Here is a 27669-nt window from a genome sequence, read left to right as displayed (position 1 = left end):
AGGACAGAAGCTGAGCAGAGGTGAATAACCTTTCTCAGACTCCACAGCCAGGCCTCTCCTGCCCACCGCTTCTGATTTTTCCAGGCAGCGGAGGAAAGGCAAGATTCACCCCTCTTCAGAAGGTGAGAATAAAAAGCTGGCGAGAATAAAAAGCACTTCAGAAGTGGAAGTTCCCTTCTGCCAGCCCTGCTGCACACCCTCGGGCAGAACCTCACCTCTCTGGCCTCCGCATATAACAGGGCACACACAGCACCAGGGTTTTATCAGCTTGAAGAGACAGTGCGCGTGAAGACGCCCAATGCACTTTCACCCGGCAAACAACACACACAGCCAGGCCTGGTCTCCCTTCTTTATTGATCTCTGGCTATAGCAGGGTTCCGAGAGACCGTGGACAAGGGTCAGTCACATGCGTCTTACCCCGCTCTGGGTGGGGTAGGAGGGACAAGTGGCAGGTGGCAGGTCTGAAAGACCGTGGATACGACTTCACACGCACAGGGCCCACTGTACAAATGCATGTCTGGTATTTACAAGGAAGGAGGAGGGCAGTCACTGGACATGGGCCTTTCCTGGGACAGAGCGGGGCCAGAGGAGCCTGAGGAGAGGAAGGGGCGGGGGCCTGGCTGGGCTGGCCGCAGAGGCGGCGACAGCAGCACTCGGCAGCCCCTGCCCAGCTGCCTTCCACCTGCTACTCCCAACTTGTCCCAGGAAAGGGCCTCCTGGGCCGGGGCTGGGAGGGGAGGGACCCTCTCTGTCAGCAACGCAGGATTACTGAGGACACCTCACCCTCCCCATGCGCCCTGAACCCAACCCAGCTCTCCTGCCTGAGCTCTAGGATGCATCCTGAAGGTGCTTTTCTGGGGAGACCTCAAAGCACTTTACAGACATTGGTCGGATGGGAGCCTCCTGGCCCCAGGGGAGGGGAAGGAGGTGACAGGTTCAGGACTCGGCCAGGGCAGGTGACAAGCCCCAGGGCCGAGACCCATCCCAAGTCCTTGAGGACCCCAGGAGAGGTCCCCCTCTCAGCCCCCGGTGGCTATGGCACCTCCTCCCCCAGTCACCATTCCAGAAGGGGAGAGAGGGAAGACTGCAGAGTCTGGGCGGGGGTGGGGATGAAGCAGTGCAGGTCTGGGGTACAGAGGATGCCCCATTGCCAGGCCCTAGAAAGGTGCCATGCCCTGAAGGAGCCCACGCCCCTGTGCAGAGCTCGGAAAACCCCCAGCTTCCTATCCTGTTCCAGCCCCTCCCAGGGGAGGAAAAGGGGGACCCAGACCTGCCAGCTAAGATCTGGGGTGGGGGGCTGAGGAAACCCCCAAAATGTATTGCTTAGAAACTTGGAGGCAAAAAGGATAGGGGAGGGCCCAGGGGGCTGGCATCTCCGACCCTCCCCCCAAGCCCTGGGAAACCTCCAGGAAGCTCCCCTCCAACCAGTCATCTGGCCACGGGGAGAGTCCAGAGGCAGGGGGATGGACACAGTGACCATTGGGAGCCCGAAGTTCCCCAGTCTTGCCACCGGGAGAGTAAAGTGCGCCCCAATGGGTGTCGGGTGGGGAGGGGCCCTTCCCCCAACCCCACAATCTCTGGCATTCGTCCTTTGGGTGGGTTTTCTGTTCCTCGACGTCCATGCTCCCTCGGAGCAGATGGGGGAGCCAGTCCCAATGGATGGTACTGATGACATCGAACACTCTGGACTCAGTGAAGACCTAAGGGAACAGAGGACCCCTCAGTGCTCTGATCTCTGCCTTCATCTCCAGCCTGCCTTACCTTCTTCAGGTCCGACCCCACTCAGCGCTGGGTGCAGCTGCAAAAAAAATGCCCTGCAGAAGAAGGGCATTGGGGGGTTGGGGGTGGGGGGGGTTGGTGCTGGAATGAAGTCATGCGGCGATGAGCTCCGGAGCCTGGGGCCTGGCTGTGCTTCTCCTGACCCTGACTCAGAGCTGCTCAGCCCCACCCCGAACTGAGGAGCTGCCCCCTCTCTTCCTGGAGGGTCTGGACCAAGAAGCAGGAGGACACCCCCTGCTTCCCACTTGGGCCCCGGCTTGGGTCTTTGTGTTCACTTCCGCCAGGTTCCCGCCTGGAAGGAGCAAGGGAGAACCTCACCTCTACGGAAGCCCAGAGATGCCCCTTCCGAGAGGCCTGTCCGACACCCGCCTCACCCTCCTCCCCGCCCACTGCCACAGGCTCACCGGGGCCAGGCCCCGCTAGTCCAGATTCCCGTTCTGGTTGTGCTCATCCTCGGCAGGGGAGGCGGGGGCCTCTTCCTCACAGGGGGACAGCTCATCAATGGACATCTGGTTGGTGATGCCTGTAGGAGAGCGGGGAGGAAGCTGGGACCAGGCCGAGCAGTAGGTTTTCCCCGAACCCAAGGGATATGTGGAGAAAAGGAAGTGATTCCCACGCACCCTCTTCCTTCAAGCTGAGCTACGTTCAACCTGTGCCCTCCTGGGGAGAGGCTCCCCAGCCTTGCTAAAATGCACAGCCCTCAGCCCCCACGTTAAGGAAGAGACGCCTCAGCCAGGGCCACTGGTTACCCCAGCCACACCACTGACAGACCGCCAGTGTGCACGGGGCCCCTCGGGTGGTGGAATACTGCTGTCCCTATCCTCTCTCCAGCCCCCATTCTAGAACATTCCAGGTGGGTCAGCCTGTGCCTGATCCCTTTTCCCAACTCAGGGAGGGCGTCGGACAAAGGGCTGCTCAAGGGGCTTCGGGAAAATGGACCCACTGCTGCTCAGGCTTCTCTGGTAGGTGGCTCAGGTGGTAAAGAATCCGCCTGCAACGCGGGAGACCTGGGTTCGAGCCCTGGGATGGGAAGATCCCCTGGAGGAGGGCATGGCAACCCACTCCAGCATTCCTGCCTGGAGAATCCCCATGGACAGAGGAGCCTGGCGGGCTACAATCCACCGGGTCGAAAAGACTGAGCGACTAAGCACAGCACAGTTGTTCTATCAGCCGCCCTCCCGACAAGGCCCTTATCCTCCCAGTGGACCCACCGCTTGCCGCCCGTTCCTTCCATTTCTGCTTGTTCTCCTGAATGTATTTGGTCCAGGTGGAGCGGAAGCTGACCACGTCAGGGTTGGGGTCTCCCACTTCTACATCCAGAGAAGGCTGGCGCCACTGGAAGCTATAAGCAGGCCCCGCCCACATTGTGGAGGTGAGACCCCTCCCACATTGTGGAGGTGAGACCCCGCCCACATTGTGGAGGTGAGACCCCGCCCACATTGTGGAAGTGAGACCCCGCCCACATTGTGGCGGTGAGACCCTGCCCACCCCAGGACGGTCCTCCGAGCCCTCAAGAGTAGAGAGGATGGAAGCCTCATCCTCTTCTTTTCTCTCTGCTGGGTACCCCCCCAGTCCCCACCTCTCTCCATACCTTCCCTTCTACTAGAAGGAAAATGAAAACAGCATTAGCCAGAAAGGCAATAAGGACAGAGCTAATGGGAGAGATTAAAATATGGTGGAGGGGACGCGGGTGCAGGCCACACCCTCTGCCCCCATCCTTTCGCCCCGACGTCTGACCCACAGCAGAGGAGTCACTGTTTCTCCACCACCCCACCAGTCGGTTCTCTCTGTGGGCCCTCTGGCCACCCCAGCCACCCTCACTCACCTGGGCTGGGTTTTAGACTTGGAGTCGTCGTCCCCGGTGGGCTGGACACTCTTCTCAGCCACATCGGTGAGCACAGAGAACGTGGGCTCCACTATGAAGTCGATGAAGCCTGCGGTGCATGTAACAGGGAGAAGGCTGACCTGGGGAGCTGCGCAGAGGACACGGCCGGCACACCGGTGCCTCCAGCCGCATGGAACACAGTCACCTGGGGCTCAGAGGTTCCCAGTGGGGGCAACCTTTGTGATGATGTCTTTGTGACCCCAGAGAACTCCACCCCAGCCCTCCACGTTCCAGCACAGCAGCTTGCCTTGACGGGAAAAACAGCTTTAGGAATGGGGACTGGGAGCCGTCCCGACCCGGCCCAGCCCAGCCAGCATCCTTGACCTTTCCCAACCCTCTCCTCCCTGCAGGAAGGGACACTCACCAATCTGGGACTGCGCCACCAGGGTGGAAGTGCGGTCACAGAGCGGAGAAAAGGGCAGGCCCAGCTCTGCCTCCTTGTCACCCTGGGGGAGCAGACAGGGTGGGGACTTATTTCAGTCTACCTGGTTGGGGTGCAGCTGTGGGTAGCGGGGCTGCAGGAGGAGAAGAGGGAGCTCTGTGCCTTTGACCTGGAAGTGAGCGGCATGCAAATGCCACCGCCAGTAATGACTGTTAAGCTTTTCGGAGATGACATTCTATCCCATGGGTCTGGGATCAGGTTGGCAGCTGCAAGCAGCTGAACAAGGAGCTGGAGGAGGAATGGGGAACTTGGAAAACATGGGGGAGAGAAGGCCCTGTGGGCAGGGGCAGGCAAAGATGCCCCCTACCTGGCGGAAGAATTCCTCCATGAGGGCCTTGGTCCAGCGGCTGTGAACCGACCACTGCTTGGTGGGGTGGCTGATGTCAGCAGCGTGAAGCAGCAGAGACAGGGCCTTGGACTTGTCAATCCTGTCGGGGCAGGTGGCAAGGGAAGGGAGACTGATCCTTTAGGAAAAGGAAGCCTGGACCATTCCTAAATTCCCATCACACTCCCTCTCTCAGATCTAACGTCAAATACCCTCTGAGACGAGATACACACACACACTCTTACATATGTATAGAAAACAGCCCAAGCTCTCAGAATCAAACGGCCTGGAATCGAATCCTCACTATACATTTCACACACTGGCTGTGTGATGTACAGCAAGTCACTTAAAATTTCCATATTTCATTTTCCCCAGTTCTAAGTAGACATCAAAACAGGATCTGCCACAGAGAGTTGTTCTGAGAATTAAATGACATACAACATATAGGTATTTAGAATAGTGTCTGGCACCTAATAAGTGCTCGGTAGACGTTACCTATAATTATTATTATAATAATTATTATTATGATTCGCCAACAATGACACGCTCTGACCCTGCCCACTCTCCCACACACAGACAACTGTACATTAACACACACCTTCAGGACACACACAAACACCGTCTGTTCTCTCTTACATTTATATACTCCCACCCACTTTTAAGCAACATTAGATGTAATTGCGACATTTGTTCTGTGCTTTTTTTTTTTTTTAACCTCACACAACTCTCCCAGTAGCCCTGTTAGAGTGGGGGCTGGCAGTGAGCTGTTGTGGATGGGGGCATATCATTTTCACTTCTCACACATAGGGAAACGAGTCCAGAGGGCTGAATGATTTTCCATTACATTCCAGAGTATGCCTGTCCTAAAGCTTCCCTGAGGACACCAACCTCAGACCCCCAGTTCAAACGCTCTCCAGTAGTCTGGCTGCCTGGGCTGTTCACAAACCCAAGGCCAGGTGCACACGTCCGTCACATACACCAGATACCCTCAGATACTTGGAGCCAGGAGAGTTTCTCTATCCTGGTAAAGACTTAGCACACCCATTACCCTGTGGATGCCCTCCAATTCACACACCCCTCACTCTGGCCTCACCCCAGCCACACCCCACCAGATGTCACCTCTCCAGCTGCTGCAAGGCTGTCTTCATGGACTTCACTTGCTGGAAATGGCAGGACATGTCTGTGGCCAACACCATCTCGATGACCAGAGCCCGCAGCTCTCTGAAGGGACAGAACCCGAGGAGTGATCAGCACTGCTAGACAGGAAGCCTAGGAAGCGGGAAGAGGGGGCTGGGGTGAGGGGGTCTCCCGGGGTGCCCATGCCTGGCTTCTGCTCACACAAACTCATCCTTGGTGAGGTTGATGAAGATGTTCATCTCGTCGTCCTGCATCATTCGGAAAACCGAGCTGATGTGGTGATTCTCCAGCACTGAGCGGTCGTTGTACAGGATGGCACACTCCGACCTGCAAAGCACACGGTCACCAGGCCCAGCCCCCTGGACCGCCGCTGCTGCCCACCCACCCCGCCCCTGCCACACCCCACCCTCACTTGGTCTGGATGTGGAAGCTGTTGGTGGTGCCAGTGTGCTCGTAGTCATGGATGGCTGCAGCAAAGATGATGGCCAGGACCTCAATCTCCGACAGGCAGTGCTGGGAGAAGGAGACAGGCAACGAGAGGGGGCTGACCCCTGTCGGCTGCCCAAAGACCTCCACACACAGGCTGGACTGCTCATCCCAGCCCCACCATGCTTCCTGTCCAGCTCTTGGGCTAAATGCAGTCAGGTTTCTCAGCTCCGAGAACTGCCAAAGACCCTCTTCCATCCCTACTGACAATATTCCCTCTGCATCTAGCCATACAGCCCCAGTGCTGCCCAGGAAGTTACGGTGCACCCAGGAATTCTCTAGAGTGAATAAGTCCAATCCAACTCTGGAAAGACTTTGGGATGCCAAAGGAGAGGACCCGAAGAGAGAAAAAAGGAAATCAGAGTATCGACTGTAGGCTGGACTCCCCGGTTCTGCAGCCGTAAGACCCTGAATCCCAGAAGAGTGACCTCCAGGGCACCTACCACCATCCCTGTGCGGAGCAAGAAGCAGTGGACCGTCTGGGTGACGTCAGCTGCGTGGATCTGGTTGTGGTAAGGGTTCTTGTACTTCCCATAGCCTGTCTCCAAGGCATCCAGGAAAGTCATCAAAAACACAGTGGGAATCTGCAGTGGGAGAGGGGCAACTGAGATTTGTGGAGGATGTGCAAATGGCAGGCCACCGAGGACAGAGGTCAGTGAGGCCCTTTCATGAGAAGACAACAGCGCTAGGAGAGCACTGGCCCTGCAGTGAACTGGGCTGGCATCCTGGCTCTACACCCGCTGGCTGTGTGACCTTGGGCAAGTCACGTGCCTCCCTGTCTCTGATGCTTAATTGAAGAATGAAGATACTACCACCTACCTTGAATGTAATGAGATAAGTACAGTACAAGGTACTTAGCAAGTGCTCTCCCAAGAGTAGCTATAATTATTGTTATTTCCCTGGAGATTTTTAAGAAGAGGAAAGAAAACTTCCCTCCTACCTTCCAATCACCCCATCCCATCCCCAAACCAATACCATGGAGAGGGGCTCAGAAGCAGGGGAAAGAATAAGACCCAGGGAGGACCCTGAGACCCTGACCCTACCACCCTCTGTCCATCACACACACACACACACACACACACACACACACACACGCGCGCGCGCACACACACACACGCATGCACCAGGAGCCAGAGCTCTGTCAGGTTCAATCCTGTCTAGGTCTCTGCATATGCCTTGGGACATGTTCACCTCCTTCAAAGGCCCAAGGCCCCCAGAGGGCAAGGCTGGTGTCTGCACCTGTCACTGGATCTCTGAGGCTGTGAGGAGAGCGGGGTTCAGGGCTTGGGGAACCCTCTGTAGAGATGAGCAGTGGTGCCGAGACACAGAGAAGGTGCCACTAGTCAGTCAGACCCTGACATCCCCCGCCCCCACCCCTGGAGGGCTGTGCCCCAAATTCAGGGAATTTTAAAGGACTGTTTCCATGACAACTGCCCTTGCTTTTGCGTTGCCATGGCGTCCCTGGAGGAAAGGAAGGGAAGGGGAGGGGCAGGACAGGGGCCGGGTGCCCAGAAAGGGAATGTGGAGCTTAAAAGAGCTGCTCCAGCTGGGGTCTCTACTGGGCAAGGACCCTAGAGCATGGAGACTCCTCTCTCCAACTGCCTTGGAGCAAGGCGGTTTGGGGCTGGGCCAAACCCAACCTGATGTAGTGATTCTTGGGGTACCCCAGAACCATCCTTCCTTGGTGTCTGGAGGAAGTCTGAGAGCCAGTTTGGAGAAATGTGAGCTGAGAAAAGTCTTAGGAAAAAGAAGACCCTGCTATTCTCTGTCCTGGAGAGGGCAGGATTGGAAAGAAGAAAATGAAACGGCAGAAGAACAGGCCTTAGGGAGGCCCGAAGAGAATCTCAGAGCATCTTACAAAAGTTCTGGGAACTCCCTTGAGAGTTGTTGTAAAAGGAGGAGTCAAGGGTCAAGGAAAGGCTCTCACACACCAATACTCTATTATAGGGAGGTGGAAGCAGAGGGTGTTGGGGGACCTTCCAGGGCCCTCTGGGAGGGCCTTTCTACTGGACTCCTTTGACCACACCGCAAGCCCCTCCATGGGACATGGCAACCCGCTCCAGTATTCTTGCCTGAAAATTTCCATGGACAGAGGAGCATGGTGGGCCACAGTCCATGGGGTCGCAAAGAGTCAGACACAACTGAGCGACTGAGCACACAGGCACGCATGCCCCTCAGAACACACACTTTCTCTCCGACCTAACATCCACTGTCACTCCATCCAAGTGCAGACCTAATATCCCCCTCATCCTCCAACTGTGGTTTCTCCGCAAGGAAGTGATTTTTTTCCAGCCCCTGTTCCCCAAAGACGCTCTCTCCTGGCACAGGATCTGAAGAAGATTTTAATCCCATATTCTTCCCGGCCAGCCACGCTGAAGAGCAAGTGGAGTTTACACCCTCCCTCCCCTCCTCCAGCCCTACCTAGCCTTGCCAAGAGCTGATCCTCTCCATAAAATTCCTTGGACAGAGACTGGAGCCCGAGGGGGAGGGGAGGAGAGGTCCCCTCCCCACCCCCAAAAAAAAAACAGATGGAGACACATTAATCCTGCAAGGCACCAGCTGACAGTCTCTGGACCCTAGGACTCCAGTGTCCACGGGCAGGAGGGCTGAAATGGGGCTGAATTGCAGCCAGGCTGGAGAGGACAAGTTAGGGGACAAAGGAGGAAAGGCCAGAACCCTGGGCTGGACAGCCACAGGCTAGAACCTTCCCCTGGAAAGCAATACATGAAGCCAGAGGCTGGGACCGCAGCAAGTGGAGTAAAGGCCAGACTGAGGTGGGCACAGGGTGACTGCCCCAACAGTGAGACCGAGCCAGAAAGCCCACAGAATCCACCTGTAGGAGCAGGTTGGTGGGAGTGGGGAACCCTGCCCAGAGGCAGAGGTAGGAGGCTGCCCAACCTTAAAGCGGCTGATGAGGTTGTGCCGAGTCAGCAGCTCAAAAACGATGGTCCTCAGGGCGTGGTCGTCTGCTGCCCGGTTCAAGGAAAAGACATCAAAGCACCAAAGGTCCACGTTCTGTGGAGAAACAAGGAACTAGGCAGGGAGACTCCCAAGAGGGACATCCCAGCAGCAGCAAGGGCTGCAGTTAGACCTCAAGGAGGACTTTCCAATTATTATAGACGCATGGGATGCAGGAAAATAAGGAAATGGTAAACAGGCTTCTTTCTTCCCAGATATCATTCAGTATGGGAATGATAAGAAGTCAGGAGTTTGCCTCTCAAGTTGTTTTGAAAAACGGAAATGACAATTAAAAGAGGAAGTAAAAATCACCCCATAGAAGTCTGAAAGTCCTGAGGACTATTCTGTACCCCCACAACCTTCTCCCCGGAATCACCTTGAGACAGTTGAGGACCGCAGTGGAGTAGGTGGGGCCCACAGAGGTGTATGTTCTCCGGAACATCCTGAGGGAGAAGAAGGAAAGGAGCCCCGGAGTGAGGTCTGATCATGGGGTCTGATCAGGCGGGGCTGGGTGGATGGGCCAGGGGCACATGCAGCTGGTGATACAGTGGAGTCCTGGAAGACCCCACAGGGAAAGCGGGCCACAGCCAGGGGCCGAGGGAGGCAGGGCGCGGCGAGCCTTACCGCTCCACGAAGATGCCCGCCTGCACTGCGTGCACGATGCTCCGGAACTTGGGCTTCTCTTCCGCTCGGCGGCCTTTGGCCCGGGTCTGCTGGGTGAAGGTGGAGGCCAGCCAGTCCCGCACCTCCGAAGGCACCGCGTCAGACCGCAGCTCCTGCAGCTCATCCTCCGTGTCCAGGATTTGCCTGAGGCCCCAGAGCGGGAGTCACAGAGGAAAGACTGCAGGTGCTTCCACAGCCTGGAGACCCTGGGCCCAGCCACACCCCACACCCTGGAAACTCTCACACCAGCCTCTCCCTTCACTGACTCTCCCTTTTAGCAAAAAGACTCTGTCTTTTGCTAAGTCTTTTTACTTCTGTTTCTCTATAACAGGTCACTCTGTGAGAGTGAGCACCCCAATTCTGGGAGCATTCAAGCAGCCAGTGGCATGGATATCACCTGTCGAGGATGCTTCATACCAGCAATGCTGTCCAGCAGAAATAAAATGCAAACCATATGTAAGTGATTCTAGGTTTTCTAGTGCTTGTGTGCGTGCTAAGTTGCTTTAGTCACGTCTGACTCTGCGACCCCATGGACTGTAGCCCACCAGGCTCCTCTGTCCATGGGATTCTCCAGGCAAGAATACTGGAGTGGGTTGCCATGCCCTCCTCCAAGAGATCTTCCCAACCCAGGGGTTGAACCCATGTCTGTTATGTCTTCTGCATTGACAGGTGAGTTCTTCACCACTAGCGCCACCTGGAAAGCTCAAGTTTTCTAGCAGCCATATTCAAAAGGTAAAAAGAAACAGGTGAAACCTCCTTAAATGATAACTTTCCTTTAACCTAATATGCTCAAAGTACTATCATTTCAACATGAAATCAATATAAAATATATTAATGAGACATTTTACATTCTTTTTTCCAAATCTTTGAAATCCAGCATGTTTTTTGTCTGTACATACACATCTCCGTTCACACTTGCTACATTTGAAGCCCCACTAGCCACATGTGACCCGTGGCTCCCCTCCTGGGCAGAACAGGTCTGGAAGGCCTCTGCCCTGAGCTTTAAGGCCCCTCCCAGCTCTGGAAAGGTCTCCTCCTCCTGATAACCTGTGTTTGTCTCTCTCTGCAAGTCTCTGTTCCTCTGCCTCCTCATCTCTGCTGATAATTCTACCTATAGATCTATCTGTCCTCACTCGCCGCCTCCCTCCTCTGGCCCTGTCATGCGTGTCTATCCCCAGCTTTCTGTCTGACTCCCCATCCCTGGATCACAGTGTCTGGCTGGCATCTTTCTCCTCTGTGTGTGGGTTTTCTCCCCGCCGCTCCGCGTCACCACTCTCACCGAGTCTCATCTATATAGACGGCCTCCAGCAGAGAAGCTGTGTACTCCAGGTTTTTCTTCAGCTCCTCAATGTTTACCTCCCCGTTCTCCAACTGCTTCACCATGTAGCGCAGCCTGTGGGGGGGGGGGGGGATGGGGTGGGTACAGAGAACCTGCTTAGGCGCCGCTACCTTGTCAAGAGAACACGATACCTCTAATAGGATGGATGCATGTTCCAGAAACAGCCGCAGCCTTCTATAACGCATTAATCTTTCTAACAGAATAACAGCAGCTAATGTTTTTCATCACAGGCCATTGCCACCACCTGTACTAAGTTTATCTACCCCCCCCAAAGTTAAACCCCAGGCTCTTCCACAGTCCCCACCCACCTCTGACCTCTCAACACCTTCCCTTTAGTCAGTATTTCCTGTAAACTCTTGTTTAGATTGCCTGGGACCCAGCAGAATTAGGCAGGTACAAGCCCCTGGGGTGATGTTTTGAGGATGATCTGTTTCATAGTCTGAATAACCAAGAGATGAAACTGCCTCTTTCCCTCTGATAGAGGACTTTGGGAACAACAGCCATCAAAAGGGCCCCCAGCATTCTTTCATTAAGTCTCTTGGTTTGGGTAGGGAGGGGGTACATGTCCACAGCCCCTCTGTCCCTGGCAGGGATGGCAAAGACACAGAACAAAGACCAATCTGAATGCTTTTGCCTGGCCTCACTCCATCCAGGCAGAGCTAATGGATTATGATTCCAGAATCCATCAACCGGGACAAAGCAAGATTAACCCCTGCCTCCCTGGTGTCGCTCCAGAGAGAGCCTCTGGCAAAGGGTGACTGTACCCCTCCCCTACCTCTGCCATGAGGCAGCTTCCCCCAGAGCCAAAGTGGTGAGGGTGGGGTCAGGGGTCTCACTTAGTGGATGCTTTGCCTGAAGGGACCATCCCTCATATTTTGCACTCACGAATTCTGGGGGATTAACTGGGTGGTTTCTTAAAAGTCTGCTTTATGACTGCTGGAGACCAGCCCAGGCAGTCATAGGTACACAAAGCTCTCTGACTTTAGGTGGTGATTTTAAAGAAAGCAATGAAACATTCCCCTCTGGCTCCTTCTCCCAGCTCTGCCCCACCCCACCTAAAAGCAAGGTGAGGTGAAACAGTGGCCAGCACAATACCCCACCTCTGAGAGGGGCTTCGGAAACCCAAGGTCACCCTATGAGTCAGGGAGAAGAGTATGAGTCAGGGACCAGAGGCTGAAATTAGCATCGATTCCCAGGGATGCTGGGGGAGGGAGAACAATGGCATTCCTGAACAGAAGCAGCTCTAGAATCCTGGGGTCTCAGCAGCTTTGGAATAGGGGTGCCCAAAATAGCCAGCCCAGGAAGCATCACCGGCCAACTCTCACCCCAGGGACCAGCAGTCCTGGCCAAAGACAGGTCTGAATGCAGATGAGGCAGAAGGGAAAGAGGGAAAATGGTGGGGAAAGAAGCTGGAGGGTGAGGCTGCAGCCTCCTCAGTGGGTTATCTTCAAACTGCACTCCCACCCTCCCTGCTGCACCTTCTCCACGTGAAAAGAGCAGGTTGTTCCACGAGGGAGGGCCCTGGTTCCGTACAGCCCAGCCCCAGCTCAGGCTTCATGAGGGAGGAGGAGTAGAGGCCGACAACATAAAGGCTTTCCAGCCAATGAGCTGGAAAGTGGCGACTGAGAGCCGACCAGGGATCACACAGCAAAGAGGTACCGCTGTCCCTAGGGCCCAGGCGCAAGCTGGGGCTGCCCTCTCCCAAGTCAGTCTCCATGGCCAGGGACCCTTGAGTCTGGGGACACAACCCAGGAAGAAGGAAAAGCCCCTGCTCCAATCTTTTCCCATCCCAGCTGATTGAATCTTCCACTTCAATCAGCCCTTTTTACAATGGAAAACTCTGCCCACTAGGGGTCAATGCCCACCACCAAAGTTCTGCCTTCTTTCTTGAGCCACCCTGGGAAACACATCCTAGCACAAGCTCCCAAAGTGAACAGCCAAGCCCACGGGTGCTCATTTGCATGTATTCGCATAATCTCTTAACAATGCTGCCAGCTCTACATTTTAAAAAGTGCTTTCTCCTACATTATCTCCTTCTATCCTCACAATGGGCCTAGAGGGAGGGAGGGAGGGAGGGGAGGAAGGCTGTGCAACCCTATTTCCAGTGTAGAAACGCAGGATCTCAGCACAGTTCTGAGAGGTAGAAAGCCCACATTCAAACTTTTCACTTCCTGGATATGAGCCCTGGGCAAGTCACTACTTCATCAATGTCTACCAAAGTGTGGCCTGTGGACCACTGACTTAAGAATCACCTGGGATACTGGTGAAAAATTTTATTCTAGGTCTCCCCACACACCTACTTAACCAGATTTTCTAAGGTTTGGGTCCAAGGATCTGTGTTTTTAACAAACATCCCAGATAATTCTAACTCACCCTAAAGTTTGAGAATCTTTATTTTCAACCTTCAATTCCTTCGTCTGTAAAATAGTGAGGATTATAATAAACTACCTGTGGTGCTCACGTGGGCAGCACTAAACCACCTGTGAAGAGCTGCTGTTTAGTCGCTCAGTCATGTCTGATTCTTTTGCCACCCCATGGGCCGCAGCCTGCCAGGATCCTCTGTCCATGGGATTTTTCAGGCAAGAATACTGGAGTGGGTTGCTATTTCCTTCTCCAGGGGAACTTCCCAATCCAAGGATCGAACTCACACCTCCTGCACTGGCAGGCAGATTCTTTACCGCAGAGCCATCAGGGAAGCCACCTGGGGAGAGCTGTTAATAAGAGGATTAAATGAAATAATGCATGCAAAAAGCCTGGCATATACAATGAGGCTCTATAAACATGATTTGTACTAAATTTAACTGACCAGCATCATGCCTGCCCCCACCCAGCTCACACCTCACTCCCTTCGAATCCAGCAAGCACCTGCCTTCTTGATCCCAAGTCCAGGTGAAGAACAGTGAGCCAAATTTGGATGGAGGCTGGTAATTAGGAAGCCCCCTAGCAGAGGAAAAGAGAGGATGATAATGACCATGATCTCTCCTTTATAATTACATACCACAATCACCTTATGGGGGTGGTTATATGACTTGTCTAGGGTCACACAGCTTGTCAATCTCAATCAGGCCGGCCAGCCTAAAACTCACTCTACTGGAGCCTAACTGTGCTCCAAACACCAAAAGTGAGGCTGGACCCCACTGAATCATAGCTCTGCAGTGTCAGTCATCTGTCCTTCATGGGGTGATGTTGTCTGAGGATACCATCAGACTCACAGGAAACTGGGGGTGTCTTGATAGCACTCACAATGACTTGTCTGTCCTGGCAGCTGTGCCCAGAGCACATAGTATGTGCTCAGTAAATGTTCATTGAACAAAATAAAAGGGAAAGGGGCAGATTAATCAGGTGGGGGGCTATCTGCCAGTGCTCACAATTGAGATCTCAGCCTAGGGAGAAGAGCGTGGTTGTAGGCTGGCTTTCAACACACCCCTCCCCCCAAGTTCCTCCCGCCTCCACCTCTCGATCTTGTCCAGAAGTTCTTTTACAGCTCCTGTTGAAATCTGAACCCAACATGATCCAGATACCAGAAGGAGAGGGGAGGGACGGAAAGAAAGATTAAAGAATAAATTTGACAAGCGGGGTGTCCAAGGAGGGGGCCTGGACTCAGGCAGCTGGAAGGATCCAGGTGCTAAACCTCCCCCTCTTGGAGTTACATAACTTTCTCCACGACACTTCCGGGCCTGCTAGGATCTCCCCAGACCCACCCAAAGTCCTCACCTCGCCATTCGTCTGCTTGGATGGGTAGGATGCTCACCCCTGTCCAGTCCTCATCCAGACCTAAGGAAAACTGGAAGCTTCCCAAGAGTCCTCCCACTCCACTCCTAGTGCTGGTTCACCATCTCCACTTCTTTCTCCTTTACCTTCCCCACACCATGGGAAAGTCTCAGGTCCTGACCCCTGGAGGCCCCAGTCTCTCCCAGCTCTAGGTAGCCAGCTGGAAAAGGTAGCTTCTGGTCAGTAATAATCCCAATGCCCCAGACAAGTGCAGCTCTCCAGCCCCCATCAGATGATCTGGTGATTTCCGGCACCCACACTCCCTGAAAGATCACTGTAAGTAGAGAGCTTAGGACAGAGTAGCCTCAAGCTAAGGGACTGGGAGTTGAAAGAAGAATCCTAACTCCCTTTTGGGTTTTTAAGACCAGATGAGGAGATACTGGAGGAATGTGAGGTCTTAAGAATGCTGGGGTTCAGGAGGGAGAGAAAGAGGGAAAATACTGCTAAGTCACCTGCCACTGCTTAGTCACACACACACCACACACACACACACCCCCATATGGGACTGTCAAGTCTTGATCCTGCTCTTCCACCAAACTACAAGTAGTAGACCCGCAGCAGCCTGTCATCCGGTCCTCCTCCTCCCCTCTCCCTTCCTCATCCCTGGAGCCTACCTGAGGATGGGCCCCTGGAGGTGACTCCTCCGCACAGGAACGGGGCTGGCCATGGGAATCAAAGTTCTCTACTTCAGAGTATCAGAATGCTGCCCCCCCAGGCCCCTGGGCTCCTGAGGGGAGTGGTTCCCTTTTAGGCCCCTGACTTCCTTCTCTAGGTCTCAGCAAAAGTGACTTTGACTGACTGAACAGAGAGAATTTAGGGGAGGGGAACAGGAGGAGCCTGGCTGGAGGAAGGAGTGATGAGGCAGAGACTCAGCCCACAACTGGGTGAGAGGCCGCGGGAAAAGTTTCACATCTGAATCAGACTAAAAACAAGAATCTGTTCTCAGAAGAATCCCAGAAAGGACAGAAATAGCATAAGCCAGCCCCTTGCTCTGAGGAGGTGGGGCTCCTCTTTCGGGGGAAGGAAAGGGTTAGCAGGAGGCTTAAGGGGACAGGGACAGGGGCAGGGAGCCATCCTGACTTTGTCCTGAAGAGGAAATCTGCCATGGAGTGGAAGGAGCCCTCCAAGAGCGCCCCAGCTAGGCTAAAGCAGATTTGGCTCCCTCCCAGGATCTTTTTTTCCGGGGCCACTCTTCAAAATGAGCTTTAACCCACCTGCAAGGACGGAAACAAGACAGGAAGAGAACTAGAAACTGCAGAAAAGGGGCTTGCTGAAGCTAGGGATCCGGGTCTCCTTAGCCAGAGACCCACTCAACAAGGAGGAAAGCCCCCACCCAAGCAGTGACTGAAAGTCAGGACTTGCTCATCGAAACCGAAGAAGCTAGGCGACTTGAATACTCCTAGCCCCAGTTTTCTCATCTGTCAAACGGGGACTGGGAAATAACCGTGAACTGACTGGAGAGAGGTCTTTCCAGCCCAGAGGGAGAAGTGACGGGATAGCCCACGAAGAGCCTGCGGGACCAAGGCCCCATCTCTCGCTTCCAGGCTTTGGTCCCGCTCAGGTTAGGAAAGGAAGAACCCGGCCTCTGTGGTGCGAAGTGGATGTGCGCAAACAGCCCCAGCCCGCCTCCCGATTGGCTATGGGGTGACGTCACCAATACAAGCTCATGGGAGCTGCGATTGGTCAGCGGAGGGGCTGGGCGGGGCTAAGGGAGTGACGCCTAGCGCCGCGAGTGAAGAGGGTTCCGCGCAACCATAATCTTCTTCATCGACGGGTTGATGACGGTTGGTGAAGGGTAGGGTTGATGTAGGGGTGAGGAAAAGCGACTAGAGGGGATGTGTATGACAGAAGAAAGGGAAAAGAAACGGGACCCAGGATTTTATGATGGGAAGTCTTGCTTGCCCACCGCACCCCTACCCACCAAAAGCAGGGAGAAACTAAAATACCTTGTCACTGTGCTATAGCCTTGAAGGATTATAACCAAATGAAGTTTGGGAAATTACTGGGACGAGTGGAAGTTGGCTTCAGCAGCAAAGCAGAACGGAGGTTAAATGTCTACAAAGTTGTGTAAACTCTTGGTAGCCATGAAGCAGGTGTTTTTAGAGAAAGGACTAGTCCTGGAGTCAGAGACCTGGAACTGGCTCTCGGGGATAAGGGACAAGTCATCCGGCCTGCTCTGTAGAAAAGCTCCTTTGAAGAGATAGAGGCGGGGTGGGAGTGGGTGCAGATGGTACACCAGCAAACACCAACTCAGGCCACTGCCGCCTCCTCACCTGACTCCAGGCCCAGCCCCCAAGCCAACTGGCACCAACCCCAACCCTCCTACTGGAAGGTAAGAGATTTCTTAGACTAGAAAAGCTCCAGAGAGGAGATCTTGTCCATCCCTCTGCTCCCTTGCCCAGTAGAACCAAAACTAGTTGGACAGATAACGGCTTACCACATCACCCCAAGTACATACATGCTGCATCATCCCAGTGTGCATCCCACCACGCTCATACCAGCCTGTTATTAACTCTTCCTAATTAGAAAGGACATTGATCAACCTCCATCCCTTCCCAGGGAAAAAAATTTCACACATACCCACTCACCCACACATGTACACACATGCCACACTCTACTTCTGTCTGAGTTAAAGAGACTGAGCGAGAGCAAGAGCATAGATGTGATGACCCCAGCGTGAATTTTCCTCTAGCCATTAAATGTAGTTTTAAAATAGCAAGCAGCCCAACTATCATGCCTCCCTCCCTGGTCTATCCCCACCCTTCCTCACCTGCCCTGAAGAATAGGAGTTGGGATAAGGGATGAGCAAAGCATAGGTGACTCTGCCCCTGGTCAGAAAAGAGGGGTATAAGGGGTTGTGGCTGGAGGGATGGATGGATGTTGAGGAATGGATTAATTGGCTGATTTAAAGGCTTAATCTCAGACTGAAAAAAATCAAGGAAATCATCTAAATCCAATAGAAAGAGGATATTAATTAAGATCAGGAGATTTTGCCTACCTTTTAGCACTATGTATGACCTTGAACAAGACACCCTGGGCTCCATTTTCCTTGTCTGTAAAATGAGTAAGTTCAAGCTTCATGGACTTCTCACAAGAGATCATACAAGAGCATTTTAGGAACTATAAAGTGATGTGTAAATGCACAATATTACTATTTTATTTTTGTTTTTGTTAATTCAGCAAAGGTTCATTACAAGTGCTCCATGAACAAAGCCCCCTGTGCCCACCCTTGTACCCAGGGCCCCTGAAATAGAAAAGCCCTGTCTCCCCACCACCACCATTCCAGATGTCAGGGGCTCCTCCCTGGCTCCTTATTCCACAGAGACCAGGGAAGCAGAAACTGGGGACATGCAGAGCACGGAGCTCCAGAAACCAGGAACAGCCAGACCCCCACCTTTCCCAAGCACTGCCATTCCCCTCACTCCCCTGGTTTCACACTGCTATACAGGCAGCCCTGGTTCGGGCAGCTGGCTTGGCACAGTGGCAGGGGTGGCTCCAGAGATAAAAATAGCCCCCGTAGTGACAGAGCTGGAGTGCCATCCTTGGAGGCAGCAATGCTCAGGTGGGCACGGCAGCAGTGGTACGAGCTCTCTAGGCACGGGACAGAGGAGCTGACAGAAGGAGGGTGGAGGGTGGATGGGCAGCACCTGGGAAGGCTGGTGGGGAGGGAGAGAAACCCAGCAAGTGGAGTGAGATGAGGGAGAGGGGCAGGAGAAAGGGGCAGGAAAGGAGATTTGAAAAGTGCTGCAAAAGAATGTGTGGGAAACACTGAGGAAGAGGGAACAGAGTCAACTCACACACACACACACACACACACAGACACGTGTGTGTGTGTGTGTGTGTGCAGGCAACTCCCCCTCTGCCTCCTGCCTAGAACCGTTTCTAACAGGTGTTCCTAGCAACAGCCCAGCGCAGTGGGAAACACTGAGGAAGAGGGAACAGAGTCAACACACACACACACACACACACACACACACACACACGTGTGTGTGTGTGTGTGTGCAGGCAACTCCCCCTCTGCCTCCTGCCTAGAACCGTTTCTAACAGGTGTTCCTAGCAACAGCCCAGCGCAGTGGGAAACACTGAGGAAGAGGGAACAGAGTCAACACACACACACACACACACACACACACACACACACGTGTGTGTGTGTGTGTGTGTGTGTGTGCAGGCAACTCCCCCTCTGCCTCCTGCCTAGAACCGTTTCTAACAGGTGTTCCTAGCAACAGCCCAGCGCAGCTCAGATCAGTGAGGAAGTGGGCAATCTAAGTAGCTAGAGCCTTAGCCCAGAATAACAAGAACCCAGACATCCCAGCTCCCTGCCCAGCACACAGATGAGTCACCTCTCCCTTAGGCTTCAGCCCTTGAAAGAGGGAGGGAATAAGACGGTGGGCAGGAAGGTAAGGGGAAGACTAAGAACTCTGAACTTTGAACCCAGCTCAGAATTCTGGCTCTGGTTCACTTGTCCACACCTCTTCTCCCTCCCTGCATGATTTAATTCTGCTCATTAAACACCTCCCCACGGACCACCCCACCAGCCCTCTGAACCACATCCCAACAGATGTTCCCAGCAGATGCCCTGCTTCTGGGGAACCTAACAGATGTTGAAGGTGGCCTGAGATGGGAGAGTGAGTTGGAAGCTTGGCAAGGGACTGACCGCCAATGCGATGGGAGTAGCTCTAGACTGTGGATCAGCAGGATTTGGGTCTGGTCCCAGCCCTGCTCCCACTTTACCAACTATTTCTGGGCATCAGTTTCCCTCTCTGTAACACATTATGGTTCTCAGATTCAGTGCCTGGGTTAGAGACACTAGGGAAACAGGGTGCCTGAGTAGGAGTTTATCTTTTTTGACTGGTCAATGCTTCACCCAACTTAGCCCGAAGCTGATGCTTTAAAGGAAGAGTGTGGCTTTCTTCTTTATCATAGGGAGATTATATTCTAGCCTCCATGAACTTTCCAGGAAGTTCTCCTGCATGTCTATCTTCAGTCCATCTTGCTTCAGTGAAAAGAACAGCAAATTTTCTTGGCATTTCAAAGAGTAGAAAGGAAGAGAGCAGTCAGGACAAAGAAGGGTTTGGGACGAGTCTGGTGCAATTTGATTTATTATAGTTCTCTCAGACTGGAGTTGCTAAAACTACTGCTTGTAGATAGGAGGTTGGGGTTTAGGGAGCCTGGCAACACTGTCAGCATGTGTGCTCACTCAACCCGAGAAGTTTCCAAACAAGGTGGGCACAGAGGAGAGAACTAGGAGGATGGTGCCAAGTTAGATGTGCAAGAGCCGATAAACAGGGAAGCAGAGAAGCCAAGGAATAGGAAGGAAAGAAGCTTCTCTGGCCCCCAGGTCCTGCCTGCCAGAGAATCATTAAGCCCCCCTGGAAGGCAAGCTCCCTTCTCGGCCTAAACGGTGCCAACACCAGCTGGCCACCTAATTATCCCACTGCAGCCATTGTAATTATTTGCAAGTCTGACTTCTCCCTTGCAGCTGTGGAATCAACTGACCTGGGGACTTGGCTGAATCCAACATGGTACCACCTGAGCACCCACTTCCCAGCTTTCCTCCCAGCCCTGAGCCCCCAGGCCTCTCCCTGGATATGCCCTTTTCCCCACCACACCTGCTTAGCCACCAAAACCCCATCCCAGCTCCCTCAGTGGACTTTGGCCAGGTCTGGGATGCTGAAGTCATATCCTGACCTGCTCTTTTCTTCCCAGACAGGGAGAAGATGTAGCAGAAGATGCTGAGGGGAGAGGAGCAACTGTAGGACTGGGGACAGAGGGGCGAGGGCATGGGCACTAGGGACCTCCCTGCAGTGGGTGGGTCACAACTCACTTTTCTACTTTTCCCTTCTGAGTAGCCCTTCTTCCCCCTGAAGTCTCCTCTTGGCCTCACTCACTGTTCCCAGGATTCTCTCCTAGTTCTCTTGGACCATTAAGTCTTCCTCCCTTAGGGGACAATCTCATTATCTAACAACCTTCAGTCTCCCAGTGGTCTCGCCTGCAGCCCACCTCTGCCCTGGTTCTGTCCCCCTGTCTCTGCTGCTGTCCTGGGGACAGTTGGAAAATAGCTACTCAACTTCCATACCTGTGAAAATCAGTCCCCTGAGACCCAAAGGCAATTACCTGGCTTTCTCCCTAGAGGAGCTGGGAGGATGAGGTCACTGAGAAGGCAAAAGAAAGGCCTTGTAGAATACAGGAGTTGAGGCTGGACTCCTAAGGTGGCCTCAAAGTGTGCCTGCAGCAAACTTGCCCTGAACCATCACAAGGACACCTGGGCCTGGAGAAGCCCCACCCCCAGGGTGGGCAGGGATGTTTCCAAACTCCTGGCCAGGGTGAGTGGGGACTAGGAACACTGAAGGCCAGAATGAGGGGGTAAAAGCCAAAGGGAATAGGGAGAGAGAAGAAGAGGGATGAGAGAGGAGAGCACCATAGTGCCCCGCAGAGAAAGAGAAGCCAGAGAGAGATGGAAACAACAGAGGGAAAGGGCAGAGGAAAAGACACAGGAAAAATCAAAGAGGAAAACAGAGGGAACAGAAAAGCTGAAAGCAAATCCTTGATGATCCCTTTAAAGACACAAACAAGAGGAAAGATCGCTCTCAAATTTCCCAGTTCCTCCATCCCAGTCTGATGGGGGTGTTTGAAAAAAAAGGGGGAAGATGTGAGACAACCCCTGGCTTGCATGGACTTCAGGAGCTCCCTGCATAGGGGGCAAGTGGAAGGGGTCTAGAGACATCCATGCTTCCCTCCCCCTGGGTCTCTCACCTGGCCTTCCAATCCCAGCTTCATCCCCAACCTACTGCACCCTCCTCCTGGCAAAAGTGCTAAGTGCAACCTCAAATGTGGGATCTCCACGGTCTTTTTAACCAGCCTCCAGGGCAAGCAGAGTGGTATTTGGGTTCTAAGGGACTACACAGATTCTTTAAAATAGAATGTGTCATAGCTGATCATATCACCCCAGGCCTAGAGACTTAGGATAAATGCCAGAGGGGAATTTCCCCAGTGCTTTTGGAACTCGCCAACAGCAGTCCCTAGGCGCCCTGTACCCACTACATCTTACAAGGGCAATTGCTCCGTTCTCTTCTAGTTTGCCCAGTTGAAAAGAAGATGACAGAGTAAGTCTGTCATCTTTTCTTTTGACCTCAGAGGCCCACACCTTTTGTGGGACAGCCCTCCTCCAAGCCCACCCAGCCTCCTATTCTCTAAGCTCAGTCACCTGCCTCACCACTCATCACCAAGACTCTTGCAAATCAGGCCCCAGACACCAGGACTCAAACCTACTATAGCATTCATATTCCTGCCTCTTGAATCTTGATTTTTCTCATCATCTAAGCCAATGACTGCCCATTTATTACTATTCTGCTGCCTCTTCACCCAGCAAGCTCTCCCAGGCTGAAAGAGCATCAGAGTTTATCATTTAAAAACCACTTTTATATGGATGATACCAAATAAAGAATAGGGACGCAGAGAGACTACGTGACTTCAAGATCATGCAGCTAGCCTTTGGCAGAGTGGGAACAGGAACTCAAGCCTCCCAATATTCCCTCTGCTCCTTCACTGCCACCATCCTGCCTCCCTGGTCTCTCCCCTGAAGCCACCAATTCTGACCAGAGGTTTGTGACATTCTTCCACTGGTCTGAATTTGAATTCCCCCTCTCTCTGCACATCCCCCTCAGCTTACTGCAGGAATTTTCCACACTCAACTATCAAGAGATGCCTCATTCAAGACAAAGTTGATGGGGGAAGTAGAAACCTCTGATGAGAGAGGGGATGTAAAACCCAGGGAGGAGAGATTCCCTTTGCCAGGGTTGGAAATAAAGGAGGAAGGGTCGATCCAGGGAGGAAGGAACTAAAAACCATTCCCACCGAGGCCTCAGAGAAATGATGCTCCTTTTTCTCCAGAGGTCCAAGAAGCCACAGTTTATCCCGCAGTCTTCATGGCAGCTCCACAGCCATGTGCAGAGAAAGGAGGACAGCAGCACAGTTTTCAAAACTGGTAAAGAGCCACAGAAGATCATTCCATGGGGCATATACAAAATGAGGACAAAAGGTAGAATAAATCAATGAGGCAACCAGTTCGGTCCTTCGGCTTCTTTCTCCTGTGCATTTGATCTCCCCAGGACTGTCCAAAAATCTGAGTGTGTCACAAACACATATGCAGATCACACATATATACCATTCCATTACCTAGACACACACTCACATACACAAATACATCATCTCATTCATACATAGGACAATTTCAGGTATTCAGGTAAGTGCATATTTATTATCACACATACTGTTTATAAACATACAAAGAGACATCAGTATGGAGCTCTGACTTCACCAACTGTCCTTGTCACACACATCAGCCTTTACCTAGATACCCCAGATACATACGTATACATGTCAGGCATTCACAGTTTCATTCTGATACATCTTGTTCACATATCCAGATTGTTTCTGTAACTCCTTCAGTTCCAGGCTCTGTTCGGAGGTTCTCAAATCCCATCACTTTTGAGCATCACCCTCTAAAAACAATAACAAAAACGACCTCTCCTTTTCTCCAATTCCCATGCCTACTCCCCTCCCCCACTGCACACAGCAACAGAATCAGAGACAGAACTGGGCTCTGTGACATATGCAGGTATATCCATTCATTCGTTTGTTCATTCCTTTATTTAAGAGCAGTTATTGAGTGCCTATTATGTTCCGGGTACCACACTAGATTCCGTTGCAACAAAGATGGGCACAAATAATCCCCAACTGTGTCCTTGCTCCAGCTCCCCGGAAATGACCTTGAACTGCAGCTTAGGACATTGAGTCTAAACCACGGAAGCCTGAGCATGCACCATGTGGAGAAGGAAAAGAGAAAGGGATTGGTTTATACTATCCCAAGGAAGAGGGAAGTTTTGTCTGTAAAATTTCAGAAGAAACTGGAGCAAAGAGAAGAGAGTGAGGCTTGTCCTATCCTGGGAGAGAGAAAGAATTCATATATATGCTTGTACTGTGTATAACCCCCCTCCAAAGTAAGCGATGAAGCAGAAACAAGGATGTTGAATTTTACCACTTGGGTGGGTGTCATAAAACAAGGAGCAGGGGACCTCCCCTACTCTCCACTCTCTTTGATGGAGTTGAACCATATGACAAGCTCCATAGAATCAGGGACTGGGTCCATTTTGCCCACCACCATACCCCCAGCATCCAGCACATCACCTGCCCCACAGGAGGCACTCGATTAAGAGTTGTTGAATGAATGAGCTAAGGATGGCAAACCAATCTCCACTTGTAGTTTTTCTTGTTTTGCAAAAGACACCGAAAAACCTTTCCATTTCTGCTGGCCCTCCCCCACATTCCTCAAGGCTCTCTGGTCTCCAAAAAGAGTGGGCAGACTAGCCCAGTCCTTCATCTTAATGTTAGAGATGCTGAAATTTGTCCTGGTTCACCCATTATCCCTGAAGTGCCTGGCTCAGTGTCTCTCATGCCTCAGCTTACGAGTCTGCTTAGTTAGGAAAATTTCCCCTAGGTAGAGGTGAAATCCAACAGCTAATATGCTCCAGATTCTGAATTTATCTTTGGCAGAGTGCTAGTATGGAAAACAGAATTCCTGGATGCCCTTCCCAAGAAGAAATTGCCCTGCACTATTATATTCATATGGGCTTTTTTAACCAGAAGAAAACACACCAGGCCCAGTTTCCCTGAAGAGACCCTCAGTGTCCCAGATTAGAAATCAAAAGGGTAGTTGGGATGGAGGAGATAGGACATGTTGAGCAGCAGAGCATATATATCCCATCTGTCTTCATTTGACTCTGTGCGACCCCATGGACTGCAGTCCGCCAGGCTCCTCTATCCATGGGATTCTCCAGGCAAGAATACTGGAGTGAGTTGTCATTCCCTTCTCCAGGGGATCTTCCCAAGCCAGGGATCTAACCTGGACTCTCCTGCACTACAGGCAAATTCTTTACTGTCTGAGACACCAGAGAAGCCCATTCAATATCTAGTCCTGAGATAATCATGCCCATCTCCCTGTTTCCAGACTAAATAGCCCCTTCCCACCTGGGCCTTTTTGGGTACAGGTGGTGAATGGGGTGGGGGTGGGAGTTCTATTTCTATTTAAGGTGGAAATGCCCTCTTTGCTCACCTCTTCAGAAACAACTCAACCCTGAGAGCTATCTCCCTCTCCTACCCAGCAAAAATCCTCAATCCTTTGCTTTCCCTTCATCTGACTGGCAAAGCCTCCCCAGGATTCAAACAGGGCCAAATCCAGTAAGCTATCAACTTCAGATCTACCTTGGTATCAAGATCTTCCTCTGCTTTGAGACTGGGAATCTATCCTTGGTAATTCATATTGAGGAGATGGTACTTCTCTGGATAAGTTATGACATGTAGCTGGTGCTCTTAAGGACCAGATTGCTGAAGTGAGTGAAAACCAGAACAATCTCATCAATAAGATTAGTGATCCTTGTCCACTGTGATCTCCTGCAAGGATGTCTCAGCTAACAGGCTCTGTAGGGGCAGCTGCCTCCACTCCCTTCCTCCCCTGGGTTTCAGTGCCTCCTTCTGAGGGTCCTGTTTTCTTGCCATAGACCACTTCTCACCCTAGAGGAAGAAATTGCAATCTGCTTCCAGAAAAGCTTTGTGGTTAGAAAGGTATGGGAGAGAGTGAAATGGGTAGACCCACATCTTTTGCAGGGCCCCTTACCTGGAACAGAGGCAAGGGGAAGATATGATGAGCCACTCATGCTGTGGGAAAGCATCCTAGGATGTTTGGATTCTCCTGTTTCTAGACCCTGAGGTCCCTTCTTTGCCTTTCAACCACTTCCTACCTACCCTTCTTGCCAGCTTAGTTACCATCAACAGAGCAAGGTTTTCTATCAAGAATCACCCGGGTGCTCCTCCCAGCAAAAATTGATTCAACATGATTTTCCATTTCTTCATCCCAGAATCTCATTCCAAGGATTCATGGAGCCCGCAAATTGCACTGGCCAGAGGCAGCAAAGGAGGGGACCAAGAAGCACATTTGGATTCCAAGCCTTGTTGCCCAATGTGCCTCCATTCTCCCTAAGGCCTTTCTAAGCAGCTGGTATGTAAATCAGACCCACCAGCCCAACATAAAGGCATCATCTTATCGCCACAGGTGAAGTATTTTTAAAACACACTCGTAAGCATCTATCCATATTCTATGCCCATCTCTTCCTCTGCCAGAACCTAGAAATGAAAAGCTTCAGTGCTCACAATGAGAATATTGGGGAGCAACTGCGTGTTGAGGCTGTATTCCCTGTATTTCCTCACCAAACATCTGCAGCCTCTCTCCTAGGGCCATGGGGAGTCATAGCAGGGAGAGCAGCACTTTCTCTTGTTTTCTGGTTAAGGATCAACAGACTGCAGAGATTATTGGGTGGCAGCTGACAGAGAGATAAACATGGTACATGGCTTGTCTTTGAACCAATCCTCTTCTTCTCTGATAAGCAGGAAGAAAACTTCCTCTCCTTCCCTAGAACTGGAGTATGGGACACCTGAATCTTTCCCTTTCCCATTTATTCCTCTCCACATGCCCTCTTCCTGCAAAAATAAGAAAAGATGCCTAGATGTGCTTGGAGATCCTTGGGAGACCCTACAGTGACAAAAAGGCTTTGACAGTTACCTTGCCCCAGTCAACCAATCTCCCCTCACCACCACCCCAGCTCCCAGGTTGGGGCTCCACGCCCTCTCCCCCAGGACAGGGTTCCCCCCTTCTCTAGATTCTAGGTGGGTCCCCCATCATTAATATGCAGAGTGTGTTTCCAGGCCCCAAGAGAGATGAGCAGCTTAGGAAAGGGGCAACCCCCCCACCCCCACCCCCACCCTCTGTAGGATGCAGGAGGCAGAAACCACCAATCCCAGCCGAGATACGTATGACCCACAGGTTGGCACAAGTATCCCCATGCACTGGACCTGCATCTGTGTGCAGTCACTCTACAGACCTCTCTGTGACCCTGGAACACTCATGCACACACATGTGATGTGCCTCACATCTACCCAACCCTGCACATGGATACGTGTGAGTCAGCCTGGCACCTCCTGAAAGCTGCCTGTCCGCAGGCAGCCCTGCCAACACCGCAAAGATTGTGCCGCCTCTCTGCGCCGCATGTGTCACCGGGGGGTTCCGCAAGCACCTCGTTAGCTCTGCAACTCCTAAACCCGCTCCAAGCGGCCGGCTTGCTTTGCACATGCCTTGCACATGTGGCCTGGCCACGCGTGTCCGGGCAGCTTACGTCCTCGCACCTGCCAACATGTGTGCCCCAGAGAATCCACCGGCCCGGCTCCAGCTACACCCCCCCTCCCCACTTTCAGGCTCCCTGAGATCCCTTCCCCCAATCCCCCCCGGCCCGGAGACTCACAGAGACCGGAGCTTAATCCACATCTTCTTGCTGGGGGCTGACTTCAGCTCCAGGGGTGAAGGGCAGTCCGACTCTAGCATCTCGGGAGGGCTGCGGGGGGACAGCTCCATGCTCAGCCTCCGTCTATGGAACCGGGGGAGGAGACAGCACCGCGGCTCAGCCTCAGCCCCCAGCTGGCAGACCCGCGCCCCCCAGCCCAGCCCCTTCCCACCTGCGGCTGGCAGGGACCAGCCAGGCCGGGGTCTCTAAGGCTCGGCCCAAGCTGGCAGAGCTGCAGTTCCTGCGGCTCCTCCGCTCCCGCTGCCCAGCCGAGCTCTGGGCTCCCAGTCCGAGCTCTCCGCGCCGCCGCCGCGCTCTGCCGGAGCCGCCTCCTCGCTTCTCTCCTCCTCCCCGGGCCGGCTTCCCCTCCCTCTCTCCCCCTCCCTTCTCCTCGGCCTGCCGGCTCGTCTCTCACTCCTCGCAGCCTCTCCTCCCCCTCCCGGAGGAACGCCTGGCAGCCGGGGGCACACGGAGACGGCAGCGCCCAAGGGC

General features: G+C 52.9%; 1 protein-coding gene across 6 annotated transcripts; it reads right to left on the bottom strand.

Annotated features, from left to right (window-relative positions):
* Positions 1-335: 335 nt before the first annotated feature.
* Positions 336-27669, bottom strand: PDE1B (phosphodiesterase 1B). Of its 6 annotated transcripts, XM_043446897.1 has the most exons (17): positions 27350-27363; positions 27139-27261; positions 23159-23289; positions 10955-11068; positions 9637-9819; positions 9389-9455; positions 8953-9069; positions 6498-6638; positions 5981-6081; positions 5770-5895; positions 5551-5652; positions 4414-4534; positions 4029-4110; positions 3605-3713; positions 2991-3121; positions 2184-2302; positions 336-1700 (listed from the first exon to the last, which is right to left on the bottom strand). In XM_043446897.1, exons 3-16 carry the CDS (start codon positions 23173-23175, stop codon positions 2199-2201), a joined length of 1515 nt encoding a protein of 504 aa, XP_043302832.1. In that variant the 5' UTR covers positions 23176-23289; positions 27139-27261; positions 27350-27363; the 3' UTR covers positions 336-1700; positions 2184-2198. The 6 variants fall into 6 exon arrangements, with proteins under 6 accessions (XP_043302832.1, XP_043302830.1, XP_043302829.1 ...); XM_043446895.1 differs by lacking the exon at positions 23159-23289 and having other exon boundaries at positions 27350-27669; XM_043446894.1 differs by lacking the exons at positions 23159-23289; positions 27139-27261; positions 27350-27363 and adding exons at positions 13853-13954; positions 15400-16225.

Source organism: Cervus canadensis, chromosome 25, assembly GCF_019320065.1.
Source record: "Cervus canadensis isolate Bull #8, Minnesota chromosome 25, ASM1932006v1, whole genome shotgun sequence".
NCBI lineage: Eukaryota > Metazoa > Chordata > Mammalia > Artiodactyla > Cervidae > Cervus > Cervus canadensis.
Note: the sequence above shows the minus strand (reverse complement) of the source record. Positions and strands in the feature narration are given on the sequence as shown.

Excerpts from the sequence above, each read along its gene's own strand:
- PDE1B (XM_043446894.1), bottom strand. The coding sequence starts at position 15,452 with ATGGCCAGCCCCGTTCCTGTGCGGAGGAGTCACCTCCAGGGGCCCATC. Across the intron at positions 13,955-15,399 it reads CTCCAGGGGCCCATCCTCAG|GGGGCTTCCTAATTACCAGC; the intron begins GTAGGCTCCAGG and ends TTCCTCTGCTAG. Across the intron at positions 9,070-9,388 it reads CGGTCCTCAACTGTCTCAAG|AACGTGGACCTTTGGTGCTT; the intron begins GTGATTCCGGGG and ends GTTTCTCCACAG.